At 51.1% G+C, this 23450-nt stretch overlaps 3 protein-coding genes and 1 pseudogene across 3 annotated transcripts; 1 reads left to right on the top strand and 3 right to left on the bottom strand.

Moving 5' to 3' along the window:
• Positions 1 to 7708: 7708 nt before the first annotated feature.
• On the bottom strand, positions 7709 to 9190 carry LOC127780135 (scopoletin glucosyltransferase-like). Its single transcript, XM_052307120.1, has one exon. The coding sequence runs from the start codon at positions 9188 to 9190 to the stop codon at positions 7709 to 7711; it is 1482 nt and encodes a 493-aa protein (XP_052163080.1).
• A 6203-nt stretch (positions 9191 to 15393) lies between these two features.
• On the bottom strand, positions 15394 to 17223 carry LOC127768881 (scopoletin glucosyltransferase-like). Its single transcript, XM_052294551.1, has one exon. It carries the CDS (start codon positions 17034 to 17036, stop codon positions 15531 to 15533), a length of 1506 nt encoding a protein of 501 aa, XP_052150511.1. The 5' UTR covers positions 17037 to 17223; the 3' UTR covers positions 15394 to 15530.
• A 1505-nt stretch (positions 17224 to 18728) lies between these two features.
• On the top strand, positions 18729 to 21245 carry LOC127780035 (benzyl alcohol O-benzoyltransferase-like; annotated as a pseudogene).
• Positions 21246 to 21640: 395 nt separating this feature from the next.
• On the bottom strand, positions 21641 to 23179 carry LOC127768780 (amino acid transporter AVT1I-like). The gene has a single exon (XM_052294431.1). It carries the CDS (start codon positions 23079 to 23081, stop codon positions 21807 to 21809), a length of 1275 nt encoding a protein of 424 aa, XP_052150391.1. The 5' UTR covers positions 23082 to 23179; the 3' UTR covers positions 21641 to 21806.
• Positions 23180 to 23450: the final 271 nt, after the last annotated feature.

Genomic DNA, 23450 nt, shown 5'->3' with positions numbered 1-23450 from the left:
GCCTGAGAACATGGGTTAACTCCAAGCCGTCAAACTTGTCTTCCAACTTGCGTACCTCTTGTCGATAAGTAGCCATATTGTCATCGAGGCAGGACCATTCCTTCATGACTTGATTAACGACCAACTGAGAATCTCCACGAACTATCAGACGCCGAATCCCTAAAGATACCGCAATCCTTAATCCATGAAGAAGTACCTCATATTCTGCCACATTGTGGGATGCAAAGAAATGTATCCATAATACGTAGCTTAACCTCTCTCCAGTCGGGGAAATCAGGACGACTCCTGCTCCAGTACTTGAAAGCCTCTTTGACCCGTCAAAATGCATAGTCCAGTACTCTATCTTCTCCGTAGGCGTGTCTTCTTGGCACTCAGTCCATTTGGCGACAAAATCTGCCAAGGCCTGAGACTTGATTGAAGTTCGTGGCTTGAAGGATAGATCCAAAGACATCAACTCTAGGGCCCACTTCGCAATCCGTCCGTTTGCTTCGCGATTATGAAGTATGTCTCTGAGTGGAAACGATGTGACCACCGTGACCGAGTGACGTTGGAAGTAATGGGATAATTTCCTGACGGTGATTAAAACGCCATATAACAGCTTTTGTACCTAGGGGTATCTCGTCTTGGAGTCGGCCAAAACCTCTCTAACGAAGTAAATTGGTCGCTGGACTTTTTGAATATGGCCATCTTCTTCACGCTCAACAACCAGGACCGTGCTCACAATTTGAGACGTTGCTGACACGTATAACAACAGCGGCTCTTGCGGATGTGGTGAAGCCAGGACCGGTGGAGTTGTGCGAAGTTTCTTGAATTCTTTAAAGGCTTTCTGGGCTTTAGGTCCCCACTGGAAATTGTCGGTTTTCTTTAACAACTTGAAAAAGGGCATCCCCCGCTCGCCGAGTCGTGAAACAAACCGGCTAAGCGCCGCCATGCATCCAATCAGTTTTTGGACATCTTTTCTGAGAACTTGGCGGTTTCATGTTGAGGATGGCGTTGATCTTCTCCGGGTTGGCTTGTATACCCCTACGGGACACCATAAAGCCAAGCAGCTTCCCTGACGGTACTCCGAAGATGCATTTTTCAGGATTCAACTTCATCCTGAAGGCGCGAATGCTTGCAAAGGTCTCTTCTAGATCTGTAATCAAATCATCCTTCTGCTTTGTCTTGACAACTACGTCATCAACATAAGCTTCAACGTTGCGACCAATCTGAGTTGAAAAACACCTTTGAATCATGCGTTGATAAGTTGCTCCGGCGTTCTTCAATCCAAAAGGCATAGTGATGTAGCAGTAAGCCCCAAAAGGCGTGATGAATGAGATCTTCAAGCAGTCGGACTCTTTTAAGCAGATCTGATGATAACTTGAGTAGCAATCCAAAAAACTGAGTAGCTCGCAGCTGGCCGTTGAGTCAACTACCTGGTCAATATGAGGTAACCCAAAGGGATCTTTAGGACAAGATTTGTTGAGGTCGGTGTAATCAACACACATACGCCATTGTCCTGTCTTCTTCCGAACCAGGACTGGGTTTGCCAGCCAGTCGGGATGTAGGACTTCCTTGATGAAGCCAGCTGCTAACAGCTTGGTCAATTCCTCCTTGATCGCATCTTTCCTATCCTGTGCAAAATGGCGGAGTCGTTGCTTAATGGGTTTAGCGTCTTCCTTAACATGTAAAGAGTGCTCAATCACCTCCCTAGGAATACCAGGCATATCAGATGGTTTCCACGCAAAAATATCTTTATTAGTTTGAAGAAAGGTGATGAGCGTGCTTTCCTATTTACAATCTAACTCGGCGCCTATTACAGCAGTCTTAGTGGGATCAAAGGGATCAAGAGGAATTTTCTTAGTCTTGGCGTCGCTTTCTCCGCTCTTTGATATCTTGGGCGCAGCCAGTCGGATCTCCTCTCGAGCGAGCATGATCTCACGTGTCTGGGCCATCTTGCAGCTTTCCTTGTCACAGGCAACGGCTTGCTTGATGTTGCTCTGCAGAGATATGATTCCTCGAGGTCCTGGCATCTTCATCATCATGTAGGTATAGTGTGGGACGGCCATAAACTTGGCTAACGTCGGGCGTCCGAGTATAGCGTGGTACGCTGTCTCGAAATCTGCAACTTCGAAGCAAATGTTCTCTGTGCGAAAGTTCTCCCGAGTGCCGAAGGTAACTGGCAAAGTGATCTGGCCGAGTGGAGTAGAAGATAGCCCGGGGATGACTCCGTGAAAGGGCACACTACTCGGCTTCAACTCAGTCCAAGAGATCTGCATATCGTCCAAAGTCTTGGCGAAGAGGATATTGAGTGCACTGCCGCCATCAATGAGGGATCGTCGGAGCGTGATGTTACGAACCACTGGGTCTAGTACCAGGAGGTACCGCCCCGGGTGGACCACTCGGTCGGGATGATCCGAGCGGTCAAACTTGATAGCCGTCTCTGACCACTGAAGATATTGAGGCGTGTCGGGCTGGGCGGCGTTGATCTCTCGTTCAGTCAGCTTTTGCTTTCGCTTGGACTCGTAAGCCAGGGGCCCGCCAAAAATGTGATTAAGTTCCTTACGAGAGTCTTGAAAACCAGTCGGTGTATCATCTTCATCATCCTTCTTCTTCGACGTGCTTTGATCTCCGTCAGTCGGCTTGCGTGTGTTCTTGGCATATTGTTCTGCGAACTGTTTATAGACGAAGCAGTCTTTGGCTGCGTGATTTGAGTTCGGATGATGTAGGCATTGTGCGTTCATGATCTTGTCGAAGGTGTTGACGCGTGACCGCTGTCGGGAGGATGGCGTAGTAGTTGCCACAAGTTCCTCGGGCTTACGCTTGCGATCCTTGTGATTGGCACTTCCACTTCCCCCTGTAGTCGGCACATCTTTCTTTGGCTTCCAGGTGCTGCCCAACTGCTTGGAAGCAGTAACGACGTCTTCTGCTTTGGCGTACTCATTGGCTTTTTCGAACATCTGTTTGACTGTCTTGGGAGGCTTGCGTCCAAACTTGCCGACTAAGAGTTCATGGCGGATACCCTTAGTGAAGGCGGCGATGATAACGTCGTCGGTGATGTCAGAGATCTTGTTACGTTGCTCAGAAAAACGTCGGATGTAATCTCGAAGGGATTCTCCGGACTTCTGGGTGACGTTGTAAAGATCAAACTGGGTACCAGGGCGTTCAAAGGTGCCCTGGAAGTTGGCGATGAAGTGATCGCGAAGCTCTGCCCAAGATCCAATCGTGCCACGGGGCAACCCGTGAAGCCAGGACCGGGCAGAGTCCGCTAGGGCCACGGGCAGATAATTAGCCATGGCTTTGCTGTCTCCTCCTACTGCACGAATTGCGAGACCGTAGACGGTGAGCCAAGACTCAGGATTTGTCGTGCCATCGTACTTCTCGATTCCAGTCGGTTTGAAGCCGGCTGGCTAATCCACTCGACGCGGGTCACTTGTGAAGGCGGCAACTCCATCCACATCGTCGTCGTAACAATCTGGTGAATGGTGGGGGATGTGGCCTCTTGTCGCACGACGCTGGTTGATAGTATCGCGAAGATCGACGAGACGCCTGCAACGCGGAGAGCGGGGCTGCTCGGCCCGACGCTCCCTATGTCGATCGGCAGGTGAACGAACAGATCGTTCATCATGATCTGCTCCTGCGATTAGATCCTGCACCGGCAATGCTAAGGCTTGGTTGGTGATAGTCTTGAGACCGAAGAGGTGGAACTCGGCTGCCAGTCAGCGTACGGACGCTTGAAGAATTTACTGGGACTGAGGCGGTGATCATGGTCTTGGTCTGGTTTAAGATGTTGACGACGTGGTTAGGCGCATCTTGCTGAAGTAGAGTGTCCAGAAGGGTGATTGCGGCTACCACGTTATGCTGCGGGGTGCGAAAAACCGTCGTCCCTTCAATGTCTTGTTGTCCGATAAGATCTCATGCTCGTCGCCCAACTTCCAAGGCGCGCTGTCGCCAGTCCTCAGCTTCCTTTGCGGCCCATTCGCGCTCCTGTTGCTCACACTGCAGCCAGTCTTGCTCCTGTGCTAGTCGCTCCTCCTCCAGTCGGCGGCGCTCGGCTTCTTGTCGTGTATGCTGTTCTTCTGCTTCTCGAGCTCGACGTTGTTCTGCCGTCTCATTATCAGCCATGAAAATGCCGAAGAAGAGAGGCGTGTAGTTGTCTTCGTAGCCTTCGTCGAAGTCGTCGAGGTTGCTGTAGTCGTAGTGGTAGCCGAAGTCGTTGTACTCGAGGATCTCCGTCGGTCGAGAATCGACACCGGGGGAGCTAAGGTAGCAGTCCAATTCTTCCGTTGAAACCGTTTCGAGAGGCTAGAGTATGACGCCAACTTCCCTAGAGCTAGATCGGATCGGGGCCGAGGCCGGATCTCGTCTAGGCCTACGGGGAGAAGACGCCCTTGTGGTGAAAACAACGGCCAAATCATCGGGGAGCTTCATCGGGATTGAGGGATATGCTCCGTCGCCTTGATCACGTCGTGTCGGAGTAGATTGGATCTCGTCCGAGTAGTTTGAAGCCAACTCGGTTGAGAAAATCTTGGAGTAGATCTCGGCCGAGTTCGGGATACCGAACGGGGCAGAAACTTGGCCTCTTCCTGACTGGTTCAAATCCGAGTCAAGGAGAGAAATCTTGCTGAAGTCGTTGGTGATGAAGTTGAGGCTGCCGAACCGGAACGCCTGCCCAGGAGGGAAGACGAAGGCATCGATGCTAGAGACGAAACCCATCACACTAGTCGGCGAAGAACTTGACGCTACCCCTACCTGGCGCGCCAACTGTCGAAACAAGATTTCGGCAATACTAAATGGGGGTAGCTATCAAGCTGAAAAAGTAGATGGGTTTAAAGACAATGAATTTTATACAGGTTCAAGCCTTCTTAATAAGAAGTAATACCCTACTCCTGTCTGGGGATTGATCCGCCGAGTGTATTATTGATCGTATGATCTGGGAGAAAAATCGTGCCCCAAGAGGCACCCGGACCACTCCTTATATAGGGGAAGGAGTCCGTATTACAAAGTACAGCCTATATTCCTAACGGAATAAGCAGTTATAGATAAAATACAATCGTAACCGACTAAAATCCCGGGTGCTTCCTTGATATACAAGTTTAGGAATTTAACCCGAAACCCTTTAAAGATATTCTATTTATACATGGTACCCTATACCTAGTCGGATATACATGCCGTGTGTGTATGGGGTATCCATAATCTCCACACTTATTAAAAACATTGTGCAAATATAAAAAACGAAAAATTATGCTTAAAATACTTTGAATAATGAAGCCACAAATAAAATAAATAATAATTCTAAATTTTTTTGAATAAGACGAATGGTCAAACAGTGCATACAAAAAGTCTAAATCCCTTATATTATGAGACGGAGGGAGTTGCTACCAAAAGAAAATTTTAAAAAATGTGGGACCCAGAAACAGAACAGGATGACAAAATCGATAGCAGCACGTCATCAAACATGTTATTCTTCTTATTTGTTGACTTCGTTAATGATTAAGGGGTGTACTGAAGTGCAACGACATTGCCACACTGGGGTTGGGGGAATAATTAACTATTTGCCACTTTTACGAGTGGTTATAAAAGATTTGTACACTCATAGTAAGTGGTAAATTATTAATTGGCACATCTTAAAGTGTGCCAGATAATTAAATGTCCTGGGGTTGGGGATGCGTCGCCGCCGCTTTGGTCCTCTTCTCGGTGACAGGTGGGCATCACAGGCTCACGACGAGGCTCTACTGGCGAGTGAGCTAGGTTGCAGTCTTGCAGGTGCATTCGACGGGCTCCGTGGCGAGCGCACGGGGCTGCCATGCGATCCTTCTCATGCACGGCGCGTTGCTTCACTCCCCGGTCGTCTCCTCCTCCACCACGCCCTCGCCTCTCCCCCCGTGAAATCACCCCAAATCTCCCACACCGCCACGTGCGCGTGAAACCAATACCAACTCGGCGGCAACGCAATGCCGGAAGGGAAGGCGGCGATGCAGCCCCTGACGCCGGAGGACGCATCCCTGTGCGGCTGCGCCTGGACCACGTGGTGGGCGACCCCTCCATCCCCGCCGTTGCGGTGCTCCCCTTCCCGTCCTGCCCCACCCCTTGTCTCCTACGTGCCTCCCTCCACTCCCTCCTCTCCGTCGTCGTCAATCGATGATGGTTCATTCTTGCAGGTGGAGGGTGTTGGCGGCCGTGGTGGGGTGGGCGCCAGCGGAGAGGAGGGACTAGGCGCGGCGGAGGAGGGATCCGACGAGGATGATGACGGTGGTGGTGCCGTCCCCATGCTGGCGCCTAGGAGGGAGGGGGGAGGGGAGAGGAGTGGCGACTGGCTGCTGCTGTTGGCGCCTTGGCGCTCCTCCTCCTCCTCCACCGTCCCCGGCCTCTCCCCCCTCCCGCCGGTGCGGCGCGTGGAGAGGGTGGGAGTGGGAGAGGCGGCCGACTGCTGCTGCTGGCGGCGAGCTGCTGTTATTGCCAAGTTCACCCGCGGCCACTCCACCCTCTACCGCCGGCAGTCTCCTAGGCCCGCTTCCCTGACGGCGAGGACGACGGCTCCTCCTCGATGCGCTAGGTCTGCGCAGCCAAAACCTCTAAGATGATGGGCCCCATAGGCAGGCCCCACTTTTTCATTCTCACTTCACTTACATGTGGACCCCACTATTGATAGAAAACCAAATTTGGTCGTTAACACCCACATATTATTTTTATTTTTTATTTTACTGACTAGGACGCCACGTCAGCAAAATCACATCTATACTGCACGGTTTTATATAGTGACGGATTAATTAGGTCTAATAAATTCGTCAAGTAGTTTATAGATGGATTCTATAATTTGTTTTGTTATTATTATTATACTACGTTTAATACTTCAAATGTGGGTCCGTATAATCGATGTGACACACTAAAAATTTTCACCCCTGGATCTAAACACAGTCTTAACACAGTCTTAGTTCCCTTTAAACTTCTGACTTTTTCGTCACATCAAATGTTTGGACACATACATGGAGCATTAAATGTGGACGAAAAAAACCAATTGCACACTTTGCATGTAAATTGCGAGATGAATCTTTTGAGCCTAATTACACTATGATTTGACAATATGGTGCTACAGTAAATATTTGCTAACGACGGATTAATTAGGCTTAATAGATTCGTCTCACGGTTTACAGACGGAATATATAATTTGTTTTGTTATTAATCTACGTTTAATATTTTAAATGTTTATCCGTACTCGTCAATTTTTTTTTCCAAATCAACTAAACACGGCCGTAGTCTTTTTTTTTTTGTGCAAACCCTTCTATCGTAGTCAGATTGCCATTATTGTTGCATAGAAAATGTTAACCGATCACAGCAAGTACAGTTAGCTTGAAACGTACGTACTAGTGATCTTATACGGTGAATAAATATTGAACGATACTGTATTTGCTACAGAATCTTATCACTCTCACTGTTCACCACCCCTTCTTTAATGAACATTACGTTATTCTTCGTCAGGCTCACCAATATTTGATAATTTTAATAGTGTTTAGTGCCTATTTGGTTTGAAGCCAAATTTTAGCATGTCTGAGAAAATAGGTTATTTTAATAGTGAACTTAAGCTATTTTGACTTCAATCCAAACATAATTTTGTCTTACCAAAATTAGTTATGCCAAAACTTACCAAAATTTAGTATTGACGAAATTTGATAAGGCCTATTTAGGGTACAACCCAAACCAACCCATTATCTCCGTATTATCTCGTACGTCAACGGAAGGTCCGGCGAGCCATCAATTCATCCATCAGCCGCCCGACGTCGTCGTACGACGACCCGCCCTTCTCCGGCGCCGCCCTCGCCTTCGCGGCTAGCTCCGCCGCCTTCCTCCGTATCGCCTCGCCCTCCTCGCCGTCGCCCGTCACCCTCCTTATGGCTCCGGCGATCACCTCGCCGCCGATCACCCGGTGATGGCTCTCCAGGTTCGACCCGAAGTCCCTGGCCCCGACGCCGACGCCCACCCCGAGCACCTCCACGACGTGCCTCTCGTTGTAGAACTGGTCGGAGTACCGCGGCCATGTCACCATCGGCACGCCGGCGCTCACGGCCTCCAGCGTCGAGTTCCACCCGCAGTGCGTCACGAACACGCCGACGGCGGGGTGGTTCAGGACGAGCACCTGCGGCGCCCACCCGCGGATGGTGCGGCCGCGGTCGCCGCGCGGCGGGATCAGCTCGGCGAAGCCTTCGGGCGTCCACTCCGGTTCCGGTTCGTCGGCGCCGCTGATGACCCACGCGAAGTTCATGCCGGAGAGGTCGAGGCCTCGGGCGAGCTCGCGCGTCTCCGCCGGGGAGAAGCTGGACATCGTGCCGAAGGAGACGTACACCACCGAGCCGTCCGGCTTCGTGTCGAGCCACCGGAGGCAGCCGTCCACGTCCGGGGAGAGCTCGGCGGCGCCTCTCGCGGCGACGTCCTTGCTCGCGAGCGCGACCGGCCCGACGAGCCACGCGCGGCGGCCGAGCGCCGCGCGGTGGTGCTCGACGCACTCAGGCTCCAGCTCGTGGAAGCTGTTGAACACCTCGCCGTAGCTCCTCTCGTAGGCGGCGCTCATGGTCTGGAAGAATGCCCAGTGGATCGGCAGCTTCTTCGGGTCTGCCATTTGGCTCCGCCTCAGCTCGACGCGGTGCGGGTGCCCCGGCAGGGACACGACGGCGTCGGGATCGTCGTCGGGGCAGGCCCCCACCGGGTTGTGGCGCACCATGATCTCGTTGCACAACCGCGCGAACACGCTGGTGCCGAGGAACACCAGCCGCGGGACGCCGTGCGCGGCGGCGGCGTCCGCGGACCAAGTGAAGAAGCCGTCGGACACGACGGCGTCGGGGCGGTGCTCCGCCATGAACCGGTCGAACGGCTCGCGCAGCCGCCGGATGGCGTGGAAGAACCTGCGAACGTCGTCCTCGGAAGTAAGCGCCGCGCCGTTCTCGACGCCCGGCGGGAGCCCGACGTCCGGAAATGGCACGACGGCGATGTCCATCGGCACCAGTATGCCGCCGGCATCGCCACGGAGAGCGTCCTCGTTGGCACGTTCCACGGCAGGGCGGACAACGGCGGCGTTGACGGGGGTGGTGAGGATGGTGCACCTGACGCCGCGTGCCGCGAAGAGCGCGGCCATGTCGGCGATCGGGATGAGGTGGCCGGGCACGAGGAACGGGAGGAAGAGGATGTGCAGTGGCTGCTGCTCATCAATGGTAGCCATGCTCATGCCACTCCGAGCTTTTCTTCTGTGTGTTTTGGAACAGAGTAGATAGCAGAGTGACTTAGCTCAGCAAGTTTCAGAAACCTGAAAAGTTTGTGCTCTTCGGGAGAGGACGACGTTTCCAGAAATGTTTATATACGAGTCCAAACTCCAAAATGTCTTCGGGTTTAGTAGGGGCTGGGCCATGCCGTCAAATTTGTAGGCGCCGTACAAAGCTTAAGTGAGATATAAATCAACGTACCAAATCTCTACTAATATAAAAATTAAAGATATTTTTACCAATATTTTGGTATGTCATTCGTATTTGAGTCGATTTTTAAGTTCTTTCGTTTTTGGAAATACATATCTGTTAGGGTTATGGATACCACATACCTAATAGTAGTTGACTAAATCTCGGCAGGATCCACCACATACCATTTCTTATACGGAAACTGACCTCGAGGGAGTTCCGGATAAGAAAAGACAACCAGAGTTCTACATGGAAACAACAATGACTACTCGGATTGTATCCATATGGGTTCCCTAGTTCTATTTGGACAAGGGGACACTTATGGGTATAAATACAAGCCCCCTAGGAGGAGAGGGGACACGAGAGAATCAACACCCACCATGGAGGATCAACACCCAACACAATCGACATAGAAGCCTACATACGCCAAGATACGCCGCCGGATATCGACTTCAGGGATAAGCACGGCTAGTACCCTACGGTGTCTCCGGATACTGTCCGGAGAGACGAAAGCGCTATCTATGATCTCGCCGGGCACGGATTCGAGGAGGAAGGCTACCCTGTTGTCGACTACGAGTCAGACCTTCAGACCGCCATGTCGACAACAGTTAGATAGGCTACCCCAAATATTGTACTTGTGTGATTATGGTGAATAAGAGCAACGACCGGCTCCGGCCAACAGGATGTAGGGTTATTACCTGACAATTCAGGGGCCCAAACCTGTATAAAAATTCCTGTCTCCATCTATTTTACCTCAGTCTCGCGTATACCCTAGCACCGACGATCCCCATACCATGCAAATACCGGAACCGTGACATCAGACGTCGACAGTGGCGTGCCAGGTAGGGGGATTTTGGTGCTTCAGGATTTAGACAAGATGGGTTTAAGAGATGGATTCTCCAACAACAAGCTACTCGACGACTTCGGCCGTGGAGAGATCCAACCTGTCCAAGTAAATCTTCCGACTAAGATCGGAACAATTATCGTCATCAACAACTTGGTCTATCGAGATCATCCAAGCCTCAAGCTTCGCGGCGTACCAAAAGATGTCAGATCGCATGATATCGAACGAGTATGCAACAAGGTAATTGGTAGATTGGTTTTTTAAATTGACCTACTAATTTCGTAGATACATCCGGCATGTATCTACAAAGATACGCAATATTTTATCTGCAATTTATCGTACCTATTCAGATCATACAGCATTGTCAGATCTATAATTTATTATGTTTACCTAGAGCATGTTTTTATACAATATCTATCGCGCGAGTGTTTCCGACGTTAAACCGACGCTGGGGGCTCGCTCTGTTCTCTTCAGTATGAATCATACTTGTTTATAGTTTACATAATGCCCTGATATTTACATCTGCTCATTATATCCTGATAATACTAGAAGATCCATGCAGTTTTTGAGTACATACTCGATATTATCTGTTATATGTCTTGTCTTCTAGAAAATATTTTTCAGGAACAATTGAGCACTCGAGTAGGTTGTGGTCAAGTACACCGCATTATCGAGAACGATCTCGGCAAATGCAGAGTCGTCACGCCCAACCTACCAACGAAGACCGACGACCTATCTCATAGCACCGGCCATGGCTGGACTACTCGAGAAAAGGTTGTTAACGGATAATTCCTCGCGAACACCGTCGGCTTGATCACCCGACATGATTGCGAACGGACATCCGGATATGCTACAAGTTGGATGTGTGAGTCATGCTAGCCACATGAGATGCACATAAACCAACTCTAGCGCCTCCATTGGTGTTCGAGAGATAATTCTACACGTTCGCTGGTTCTCCAACTAGCACGTAGTAATCTCTCACACCGCAACCTCCATTGGTGTTCGAGAGATAACTCTACTCGCTCGCTGGTTCTCGAACCAGCACGTAGCAATCTCTCGCACCGCAACCTCCATTGGTGTTCGAGAGATAATTCTACACGTTCGCTGGTCCTCGAACCAATACGTAGCAATCTCTCGCACCGTAACCTCAGATGGTCGAGGTACGACTACAGCAATAACGCAGCGGTCCTCGCACCACGACTTCAAATGATCGAGAGACACCTACTCACTGGTTCTCAACCAGTCAATCGTAGCGATCTCTCGTACATTTACTTCTAGTGGTTGAGTTACACCTACTACCTGGTTCTCGACCAGCGGTGTAGCAATTCTCCCACTATTTCCACTTCAAGTGGTCGAGTTTAGACTACTGCCTGGTTCTCGACCAGCGGTTGATTCTCCCACTATTTCCACTTCTAGTGGTCGAGTTACGACTACTGCCTGGTTCTCGACCAGCGGTGTAGCAATTCTCCCACTACTTCCACATTAAGTGGTTGAGTTACGACTACTGCCTGGTCCTCAACCAGCGGTGTAGCGATTCTCCCATTACCTGTACTCCAACAAAGTTGATATCAGGTACACAAGATCGCCAAGTGTTTTACCCAGAGATCCCATACCACGATGACACCTAGCGTTAAAACCTATCTTACTGTCCCTTTACGTCGTCTTGACAAGGCCTCCGAGGAACCTGAGGGAACTTCGGCTGGGGACGCCCAGAGCCGATAAGGCCTTGTCGGATCCTTCAAAGACGAAAGACCATATAAGATCTGGTCGTGTAAGAGTTCTCGCCGTGCGTATTAACCAAGCCGTGTAATCAGAAATTGAGTTTTCCAACTTCATGGCTGGGGGCTACGATCAGTGTTTGTTCAACCGAGGCAGGTCAAAGGTCCAAGAGCCTTGTCATCCGAGAACGATTCTCTGACGACAAGGCTGGGGGCTAGGAAGAGTGTATGACTCTACAAACTGACTGATCGGAGTCGGTAAGAGAGAAGACGCTCATATACAAAACACTGGTCTGTACATTCAATTCACTATTCTGTCATATTATAACATGTCACCCTTTGAGCATTCGCTCGGGGGCTATTTCTATCTAATATTCTTTTATGAGTATTGATTTCAGGAAAATTCTATTCGACATTATCAAAGACTCTATGTCTCTATGGTTCCACACCAAGATCGACTAAGGCAAGTACGACAAATGTTGATAAGGCTCCGTCGCAGACTCTACGCCTTCTCGATCACTCGAGAACGGTTTGGTGGATCTCGACAAGGAATACGGAATGAAGAAATGGTGTACCCGCCAAGATAAAATTTCTTGACTTCAATCCAAATTCTCGATTACAGCAAGACGGGAAACTTAGTCGTACGCTCTGTACTTTCTCGGTTGACATCAGAGATTGACTCAGACAAACCCTTTCGGTGCCCGCACGAGGCTGATAAAGGAAGTCTAACGTTATCTCTAAACTCACCGAGAACGGTCACGTGAGCTCAATAACAGTTCCTCCAAAGTCTGCGGTTGAGAATATGAACTCGTTCATTTGCATTGAAGTCGGGGGCTACTGTCAGGGTTATGGATACCACATACCTAATAGTAGTTAACTAAATCTCGATAGGATCCACCATATACCACGTCTTATACGGAAACTGACCTCGAGGGAGTTCCGGATAAGGAAAGACAACCAGAGTTCTACATGGAAATGACAATGACTACTCGGATTGTATCCATATTAGTTTCCCTAGTTCTACTTGGACAAGGGGACACCTATGGGTATAAATACAAGCCCCCTTGGAGGAGAGGGGACACGAGAGTATCAACACCCAACACAATCGACATAGAAGCCTACATACGCCAAGACACGCCGCCGGATATCTACTTCAGGGATATGCACGGCTAGTACCCTGCGGTGTCTCTAGATACTGTCAGGAGAGACGAAAGCGCTATCTCTGATCTCACCGGGCACGGATTCGAGGAGGAAGGCTACCCTGTTGTCGACTACGATTCAGACCTTCAGACCGCCATGTCGATAACAGTTAGATAGGCTACCCCAAATATTGTACTTGTGTGATTATGGTGAATAAGAACAACGACCGGCTCCGGCCAACAGGATGTAGGGTTATTACCTGACAATTCAGGGGGGCGAACCTGTATAAAAATCCCTGTCTCCATCTCTTTTACCTCAGTCTCGCGTATACCCTAGCACCGACGATCCCCATACCATGCAAATACCGGAACCGTGACATTAGACGTCGACAATATCCATGTTTGAGTTGGATTTTAAGCTTGTTTCCTTTTGAAAGTGTAAAAAGAGTCGTATAAGAAATCTTTTGAAAAAAGTCGCATGCTAACTTGAGATGAAATATATACTCTTAATTGCAGCTCATGATTTTCTGAAAAAAAAATTCAAGCGAATTCCCACAGTGAATTTTTCCCTAGCTAAACCGTATAACAATAATAAAATTAAAATAGCAATAAATTAAGGGCTAGCCGTTATTTTTAGTTTTTTTTTTGAGAAGGGTACAACTCAGGACGCACACTTACACACACCGCACTCACACCATGACACACGCTAGGAATGAGATTGGAAGCACTAGGCCTCAGTGCACGGGAAACATGCTGTCCCACGAGATAAATTAAGGGCTAGCCATTATTTTTAGGTTTTTTTTTGAGAAGGGTACAACTCAGGACGCACACTTACACACACCGCACTCACACCACGACACACGCTAGGAATAAGATTGGAGGCACTAGGCCTCAGTGCACGGGAAACGTGCTGTCCCACTGAACGCGCACGCGTGTGTATACTCTATTACCTAGCCGGGACCAAACGCGAGTTGCGATCCCAAGGATCGAACCTGCGCGGGCTGCTCGCTCACCTGGCGACGCTAGCCAACCGAGCAACGCTCGGTTCTCCGTTATTTTTAGATTTGTTTATCTCTAGATCCATTACTCCTCCCCACTGAATCCTTTTGCTCTCCAGTCAATTTGTCCTCATCCTCTCTTCGTCAGCTACTCCGCCCCATTGGCCCGAGGACTAATCGCCATTCTCCTCCTCCCTCCATCGACTTCTCAACCATCATCCCCAATACTAAGGCAATTCCCTATCATCTTTCTCCTTTCCTAGACCAAATCTTGGAGCATTAGAGAGAGTGGAGGTTGGCGAGGGCATCGAGGATTGTCAGAATCAACGGGATCAACAAGGAGGGAGCCAACTGTGGCAATGAGGTTGGTGTTGTCGTGTGTGAGGAAAACAGGCGTCGAGGTCGAGGGGGTGAGGTCCAAGGCATCGACAAGAAGGTAGAGGCGGCCGGTCTAAGTGTGAAGGACGATCTAGAACACATGACGAGATTATTAAAGTTCAAAATAACAAATAAAATAAATTTCAAAAATAGAAAAATAATTATAAGAGTTTAAGTAGGAATATAATTTATGAATAAAAATCATTGGAATGAAAAATATGCATTTTTTATTAAAAAAAATCCATCTAGAACACAACGATGACAAATGACAATAAAAATGGGAGAAGCAACAGGTCTGTAAAGAAGTAGAGTGCTGGCGGTTGCTGGGATATCTAAAAACTATAAACAAACCCCAAACAGAATCCCAATAATGATTAAGAGAAGTGACGATAAGGCATGTCATTAAGCAGCATGGTCACGACGGTTTACGGGACTTATGGAGAGTAAAAATAAACCCCAATGATAATCATGTTCGATTTTTAAAATCTCAATGACAATAAGGAAAGGAGGCAGTGGGCGGGCTGGGTATAGTGGCGAAGCCACTAATGATTTGGCGAGACTTATAGAAAGTAAAAAAGAACATAAGCAATAATTATATACGATTTTTAAAATCCAATGACAATAAAGAGAGGTAGCAACGGACGGGCCATAGAGTAGTTAATTGGCGATGTTTGATGATACTTCCAAAAATTATGAATAAGAAATCCATCAAGAAAATGAACTCTGAAAACTATAAGGCCTAATTTTTAAAGTTCTAAAGATGATGAATATAAATAGTGGTAGATCAAGTAAGCAAATAAAAAGGATACAAAGGAGTAAAGGGTAATGATTGGCATAGCTTTTAAAAACTATAAAATTATTAGAATCACGGAAATGATAATTTTAAATAAAATCATATATAAAAAATAGATAATTTTAAATTAATGCTAGCTGCGCAATTGCGGGGGCCGCTCAACGTTATACTCATGTATATGTATAACCAGAATTTTACAACGCGTGTGCTGTCCGGTCACCATCCGACGGCGTTCCTCACGTCAACCGCCACCTCGTACGTCAACAGAGGTCCGGCGTGCCATCAACGCGTCCATCAGCCGTCCAACGTCGTCGTGCGACGAACCGCCCTTCTCCAGGGCGCCCCTCGCCTTAACGCCTAGCTCCGCTGCCTTCTTCCGTATCGCCTCGGCGCCCTCTTCACCGTCACCCATCACCCTCCTGACAGCTCCGGCGATCACCTCGCCGCCAATCACCTGGTGGTTCTCCAGATTCGATGCGAAGTCCTTGGACCCCACGCTGACCCCGACCTTGAGAACCTCCACGATGAGCTTCTCGTTGAAGAACTGGTCGGCGTACCGCGGCCAGGTCACCATTGGGACGCCGGCGCTCACGGCCTCCAGCGTCGAGTTCCACCCGCAGTGCGTCACGAACCCGCCGACGGCCGGGTGGTTCAGGATGAGCATCTGCGGCGCCCACCCACGGATGGTGAGGCCGCGATCGCCGTGCGGCGAGATCAGCTCGGGGAAGCCTTCGGGCATCCACTGACCCGACGCGTCGGTGTCGTCCGCGGCGCCGTTGATGACCCACACGAAGTTCATGCCGGAGAGGTCGAGGCCTCGGGCGAGCTCGCGCATCTCCGCCGGCGAGAAGCTGGACAGCGTGCCGAAGGAGACGTACGCCACGGAGCCGTGTGGCTTCGCGTCGAGCCACCGCAGGCAGCCGTCCGCGTCCGGCGAGAGCTCGGCGGCGCCTCTCGCCGCGACGTCCTTGCTCGCGAACGCCGCCGGCCCGACGAGCCACGCGCGGCGGCCGAGAGCCGTGCGGTAGTGCTCGACGTAGTCCGTCTCCAGCTCGTGGAAGCTGTTGAACACCTCGCCATAGCTCCTCTGGTCGGCGTCGTTCATCATCTTGAAGTAGGCCCAGTGGTCCGGCCGTTTCTTTGGGTCGATCATTTGGCTCCGCCTCATCTCGACGCGGTGCGGCAGCCCCGGCAGGGACACGGCGGCGTCGGGGTCGTCGTCGGGGCAGGCCTCCACCGGGTTGTGGCGCACCATGCTCTCCTGGCATGACCGCGCGAACACGCCGGTGCCGAGGAACACCAGCCGCGGGACGCCGTGCTCGGCGGCGGCGTCCACGGACCAAGTGAAGAAGCCGTCGGCCACGACGGCGTCGGGGTGGTGCTCCGCCATGAACCGGTCGAACGGCTCGCGCAGCCGCTGGATGGCATGGACGAACTTGCCACGGTCCTCCTCGGAAGCAAGCGCCGTGCCGCTCTCGACGCCCGGCGGGAGCCCGACGTCCGGGAATGGCACGACGGCGATGTCGATCGCCGGTGCGCCGCCGGCATCGCCACGGAGAGCGTCGTCGTTGGCGCGGTCCACGGCAGGGCGGACGACGGCGGCGTTGACGGGGGTGGTGAGGATGGTGCACCTGACGCCGCGTGCCGCGAAGAGCGCGGCCATGTCGGCGATCGGGATGAGGTGGCCGGGCACGAGGAACGGGAGGAAGAGGATGTGCAGTGGCTGCTGCTCATCCATGGTAGCCATTCCGATGTCACTCCGAGCTAAGCTGCGTGCGTTGGAGCAGAGTGGCTAGCTGAGCAAGTTCAGAAGCCTGAAAAACTGTGTGATCTTCAGAAGAGGAGATCCACCAAATTTGTAGTGTCCGAGTCAAAATGCCTTCAGCTCGAATTATCCAGGAAGAATGGTACCAAGTCGCCATTTCTGACTTGGTGATCATCCGGTCATCCCTCCAATGTCTTACCTGCTTCGCCTGCAAGATTTCTACATTTATATTTCTTCCGTCTTTTAATAGATGACGTCGTTTGACTTCTGAACACACGTTTCACCAATTTTGATTATATAAATGTGTAAGGTATAAATTATGCTTAAAGTAATTTAAGCTATAAAATAACTCATAACAAAATAATATAATTTACGTAAATTGTTTGAATAAAATAAATGGTCAAACTTGTGGTAAAAAAAATCAACGATGCTACCTATTAAAAAGAGAGAGAGTATTTGCGCTGAAGTTACATCTTGTTTTGCAAGAAACCGCTGGGAGCGTAGGATGGGTAACCAGCCACTTTGCTGATTTTTCGTTTGTCTGAAGGTACTGGAGAATATACTCCAATATGGAACTGCTGTCTGATCCTTTATAAGAAAGAGACATGTGATCGCCGGCACATGTGCACTTGCTTCGTCACCGCTTACGTAAAGCTTCATCATGATTGAACAGTCTTTATCTACAATTCCCATTTGGAAAAGGCCTGGTTTAGTTCATTATTTTTTTTAAACTTCTAGCTTTTTCATCACATTACATATACAAACTTTTAACTTTTGCATTACATCGTTCTAATTTCAATCAAACTTTTAATTTTAGCGTGAACTAAACGCACCCAAAGTTCATCGTACCGATTTATGAGAAAGCTAACTGATCGCTGGACAAATATTTGTGCCTACCTGCACATGCAAGTAGGTCGTCGCTAATAAAAGTTCCAAAGTATAGGTCGTCCCAGGCGGAGTCGGCTACTGGTCAATGGATTCCGGCGACTGTCGATCGCGACAGCAGCGAGCTGATCTCCTCCACAGCAATCTTGCCAGCATCCGGTGCAGCGCCCGATCCAACCGGCACGCCGAGGAAGTCGGAGATGGGGCCGCAGCATGCGGTACACGGAATCGATCCGGCCGGCCGGCGAGGAATCGTATGGCCGCCCGTATGGTTTGGCCATCCATCTCTTCGCTGGCCTCTCACGCAGTCACGTCTGGCACCTGGCACTGGCAGGGCAGCGCTTCGCCGGCGGCGGCGGAGGCCGTCCGCGTCTTCGCAACACGCGGTGCATGGGCCCACTGTCTCCACTCTCCAGCGGGCCGAGTAGTTCGACCAGGCGGCAAGACAAACGGCCCAATAGGCGCAAAACAAAAATTGGGTTATCCGTCCAATAGGGTTCGGAATAAGGTCACCGGAGGTCCCTCAACTTAACAGTGAGATTTTTTTGAGATCTCTTAACTATAAAACCAGAAATATGTACCCCTAAATTCTCTCAAACCGTTCACCCGAGGTCCCTCGGCAGTATTTTTGCCCGGTTTTACTGACGTGGCATCCTAGTCAAAAAATAAAAATAAAAAATTGCGTGGGCCCACATGTCAGCTGCACATCTTTTTTTTTCTCTCTTTTGTTCTTCTCCTCTTCTCTCTTCTCTCTTCAGCGAGCGCGGCAGCCACAGGCGGAGCGGCGTGATGGGGTTCTCCTCCGTGGAGGCGACGAGCACGGCCGCGGCTGTGACGGCAGGTTCCCAGACCCGGAGCCAGCGCGTTCAGCCGGAGCAGCGGCTGCTACACCGACGCCGCATTCTCCGCCGCGCGCTCCTCGCCGCCGTCCAGATGCTGCTACTGCGCCTGCATCGCCGCCAGGCTCACCGTCAGCTTCTCCTTGATCGCTCCCGTCAATAAAAATGTGGACATCATTATTGATTGCTAGGAGCACTACGTGCTTGCAGACAGCGAACGACACAACGGCACCGGCGAAGCCCGCCGGGGCTGGGCCGCAGCTGAAGCTGCTGGTGGACAAGCGCTCGCGTCGCGTGCTGTACGCGAAGGCGTGCAAGGACGCGGTAGACTTCCTCATCAGCCTCCTCCACGTTCGTCTCGTTCGTCGAGGCCGGCGCCGACGTCTCGCTGGAGAAGTTCGGTGACTCGCTGTGCCCGCCAATCCCTTGCGCCGGCGAACTCTTGACCCTGCCGGATAGCAACTTCGCCGTTGTCACCGACCGGCCACTACTCTACGTGCAGGTACGTACGTCGTCATAAAACTTGAATAAACTTTGCAAATTTTGCACCATTTGTATTGTAGGTGATTTACGTGTTCATGATGCCATGCATGTAGGTGACGAGGCTGAGGTGTGGCGGCTTCGTGTTGCATCATAGGTGACGAGACTGAGGTGTGGCGGCTTCGTGTTCAGCACCCAGATCTGCCACAACCTCGTCGACGCGGCGGGGATCACGCAGTTCTTGCAGGCCGTCGGTGAGCTCGCGGAAGGCGCGGAGCGTCCGGCCGGTGTGAGCGAGGGAGCCCCTCGACGCGCGCCACCCGCCGCGTCTGGCGTACAACCACCTCGAGTACGAGCCGGCGTCCGACGAGGCCAGCGACAAGCTCCGTCCAGGCGACGAGCTCGTGCACCGCAGGTTCCTCTTCGGCCCCGACGACGTTGCCGCGTTGCGCGACCAGCTCCCCACGCGCCTCGGCCCCGGTGCTCGCGTTTCCTTCTCCTCGAGTCCCCGGGCCCAGACCGCCGCTTTCCGCCGCCTACAGCTGCCAACGCCGCCCTTCCGCCTGCTCCGGCCGCGCGCCGCCGCCTGCTGCCGCTCACCCGCTGCTTGCCGCCGTTGCAGCCGCGCTCTCCCACTGACCGCGGCCCCTCCACCTGCTCCAGCCGCGCTCGCCCGCTACTTGCCGCGTTGGCGTCGGCAACCGCTGGCTCCGGGTCTGGGAACCTGCCGTCGCCACCGCAGCTGTGCTCGTCGCCTCCACGGAGGAGAACCCCGTCACGCCACTCCGCCTGTGGCTGCCGTGCTTGCTGAAGAGAGAATCAGAGAAGAGAGTACAGAAGGAGAAGAAAAGAAAAGGGAAAGAAAGTGCAGCTGACATGTGGGCCCGACGTAATTTTTTATTTTTTTTTCTGACTAGGATGCCACGTCAGCAAAACCAGGCAAAAATACTGTTAAGGGACCTTCGGTGAATGGTTTGAGAGAGTTTAGGAGTACATATTTCTGGTTTTCTAGTTAAGGGACCTTAGAAAATCTCGATGTTCAGTTGAGGGACCTCCGGTTACCTTATTCCATAGGGTTCGCATCCCCTGCGCCAGCAAAATCCAGCCGTAAGTATGAAATGGATGTTTGGGATGGAGGAACGGTAAAATTTGCCCGCCTCTGGATCGAACTCGTGCCACGATCGGTATCGGCTCCCCAGGTGTAGGATTAGAAGTAGTGGAAGAATAGAGGTAGAAGGAATAGAGGTGGGGAATGAGGTAGAGAGGTGGAATTTACTGAATCTGACAACGGAGGCCTAGAGTAGAGGCGAAGAGCTGGGTGATCTAGCAGAGAGGTTGCCGGAGTAGAAACAGCTCGCTCCTCCGCTGCTGAGCCGAGTGCCAGAGCAGCTCCGCTCCAGCGTCTCGTCCGGGCACCCAGAGCCACGCCCCTCCTTTGCTACTCATACAAATTATTCCACCCTATGTTCGTCAGCCTTCTCTTCTTGCGTCGGGTGGCCCAAAGCATGCTGCTCCACTGCCCGCATCGCTCCACGCCTCCACCCAAAGCGGCGAAGCCACGACCATGTCACTCCGACCCACATCGTACACCTTTGCCTGTTTGGGCTTGTAGGGAGCGATGACTTATCAGTTCCTTTGACTTATCAGTTCCTTTTCTTCTCTTTCTCAGTAAACATACTGGCGATTAATCAAGCATCTATATATGTGAGTTAACTATCCCCAAATGCATGTGAAGCATATTTAGCATCTATATATGTGAGTTAACTATTCCCATTAGAGAGTAAAATGCTCTTCCTTTTTTCCATGCTATTTAAATAGCTTTTTTTGAAAAGTTAAAAAATATAGCTTAATATATTATATATCGTTTCACAAACGTGCATATTTAACAATTATGCAATTTCAAATTTAATCTATATAGGTTATTAAAACAAAAATAACAAAACATTAGATTTTAATTTATTATTTTTCCTCAACTTGAATAGGTTGAATTTCAATTTATTGTTGTTCTTTTAAGATTTTTGATAAATATTTGAATGACATGCAACGAAAGACCTCTCGATAGCAGAGGAAAAAACCTTCGTTCTTCGTTGCTTCAGGTCTGTAGTGCCTAGGTGGGTAGGTTTGGATTTTGGAAGCATCGGCCGTCATTCAAATAGCAAAACACAGGTATCTCTGTCCATTCCTTTTTTTTAGTGGATCCTCCCCTTATGGCTTTGTTACTTTCACAAATTTGTCCCTTGACATTGTCGACAACATCTCTTATGGATTTGTTCCTTAAACAAATTAGTCACTTGGCATTTTTTTTTTACAAATAAACCTAAATTAATGTCTCATATCTGATATTTATTAAATACAACATTGACATTGTTGGCACCAATAATATATACAATTTTTTCACCTAAGTCAATATTATTGATTCAGCTTTATCTTAGATACAAACTAACTCCGAAAATTTTTTCAACCGCCCTTTATTTTAAGGACACTGTGGTCACACTATTGTCTGTAAGTACTACTGTCTACTATCAGAGACCAACAACAACCAACCACCTCAGAAAGTGGCTATAATCTGCAGCAAAGAAGTGTACGTGCCGGTGACGGCGACGAACACTCCTAGCAGCAGAATTCCGGCGATGGCCACCATCTCCGTGCGGCGGATGCCATCGGCCTTGTAGATCTTGAGGTAGCAGAGGCAAGGGAACAACACGGTCGCCATGACGCTGAGGAACGAGCCGATGAATGACATGAGGTAGCCGAAGAAAGGCACCGTCGACGCCACCACCACCGTGCTGGCGAGGATGGCGGTGCTGATGGCCACCCTCGCCGGCACGCCGCCTCGCGTCAGAGACAGCCTCTCCTCGACGGCCGCCGTGATCGGCGCCACGAGCAGCGCGTACTTGGCCATCGGGTTCACCAGCGTCATCACGATGGCGATCTTGGTGTAGAGCTTGCCGGAGGGCAGGTTCAGCGTCACCTGCGACTGCACATCGTCACCGTAGATCAGGTAGCCCAGCACTGCCGTGAGCCCGTAGTTGAGGCTGCACAGCACCGACGAGATCAAGAGAACTTTGGAGAAGTGTTTGCTGTTCTTCATGGAGGAGTATATCGTCGGGAAGACGGCGTGGCCGGTGAAGCAGACGAAGTAGAGACCGAGGGAGGTGGGGATTCCGGCGAGGTTGAGCGTGTTGCTGTTCCGGTGGAACCCGGTCTCGGCGACACCGGCCCAGATCAGTGACGCCGTCAAGGCCACCGAGGCGATGAGCCCGGCCGCTGACACGTAAGCGAGCATGCCAAGATTCTTGAGCCAGGTAGTGGGCAGTATGACGGCGGCGGCGAGGACAATGAATAGCTGCTTGCCGTGGAGCTGGTAGCCAAGAATCTCCATGGTTGCGCCGGGGAAGAGCTTGTCGAGATTGTCGCCCTCGAGGACGAGGAAGCTTATGGCGACGAGGTAGAGCTCGACGTACATGAAGAAGGCGACGGCTCTCCTGCCGGCGGCGCCGAAGGCGAACTGGCCGATGTCCGGGTAGCTGGCGATGGAGCCGTCGGCGCGCATGCAGCGCTCGATGAGCGTGCCGGTGTAGTAGCAGACGGCGCCGACAAGGACGAAGAGCAGCAGGCTGAGCCACCCGCCCTGCGACACCGCGTACGGCATGGACAGCACCCCGATGCCGGAGACGGCATTGGTGAGGTTGAGGCACGTCCTGGAGAAGGAGGCGCCGGTGTGGTACGAAGTGAGCTGCGCCTCCACGTCGTCGTCGTCGGCGAAGTCAGCTTCCTTCCCCGGAAGCAGCGGCTCGGCGAGAATCACCTTCTGATCTGCCATTCCAATCTACGGGAGGATTGCTAGATTAATTAGCTACCTGCACAGTTGTAGAAGCAGCTACCTCGCTCAGTTCAGTTCTAGTTTGATGGAAACCAGAGCGTGGCTGCCCAGCTATATATACACACGCAACACGGACACGGTGCGAGTGAAGTCGAGCTCTCGAAGACGAAACACACGTCCCGGTCCCGCCAACGCGTCCAGGACTCTTAATTTATCCCCCTTGCTTAAAACCTGCGGCGATTCTAACTGGCCAATAGACCAAACGAGTGGTCGCCTACTCGGCTATTGACCTCTCCGGCTATACGTGATTGGTCGTCCCCGGTTGGCGCTAGATCACGGCGGGAGACGTGACGACGGCGACGTGTTCAC

This window comes from Oryza glaberrima, chromosome 1, assembly GCF_000147395.1.
Source record: "Oryza glaberrima chromosome 1, OglaRS2, whole genome shotgun sequence".
Classification (NCBI taxonomy): Eukaryota; Viridiplantae; Streptophyta; class Magnoliopsida; order Poales; family Poaceae; genus Oryza; species Oryza glaberrima.
The sequence above is the reverse complement of the archived record's forward strand: the minus strand, read 5'-3'. Positions and strand labels throughout refer to the sequence as shown.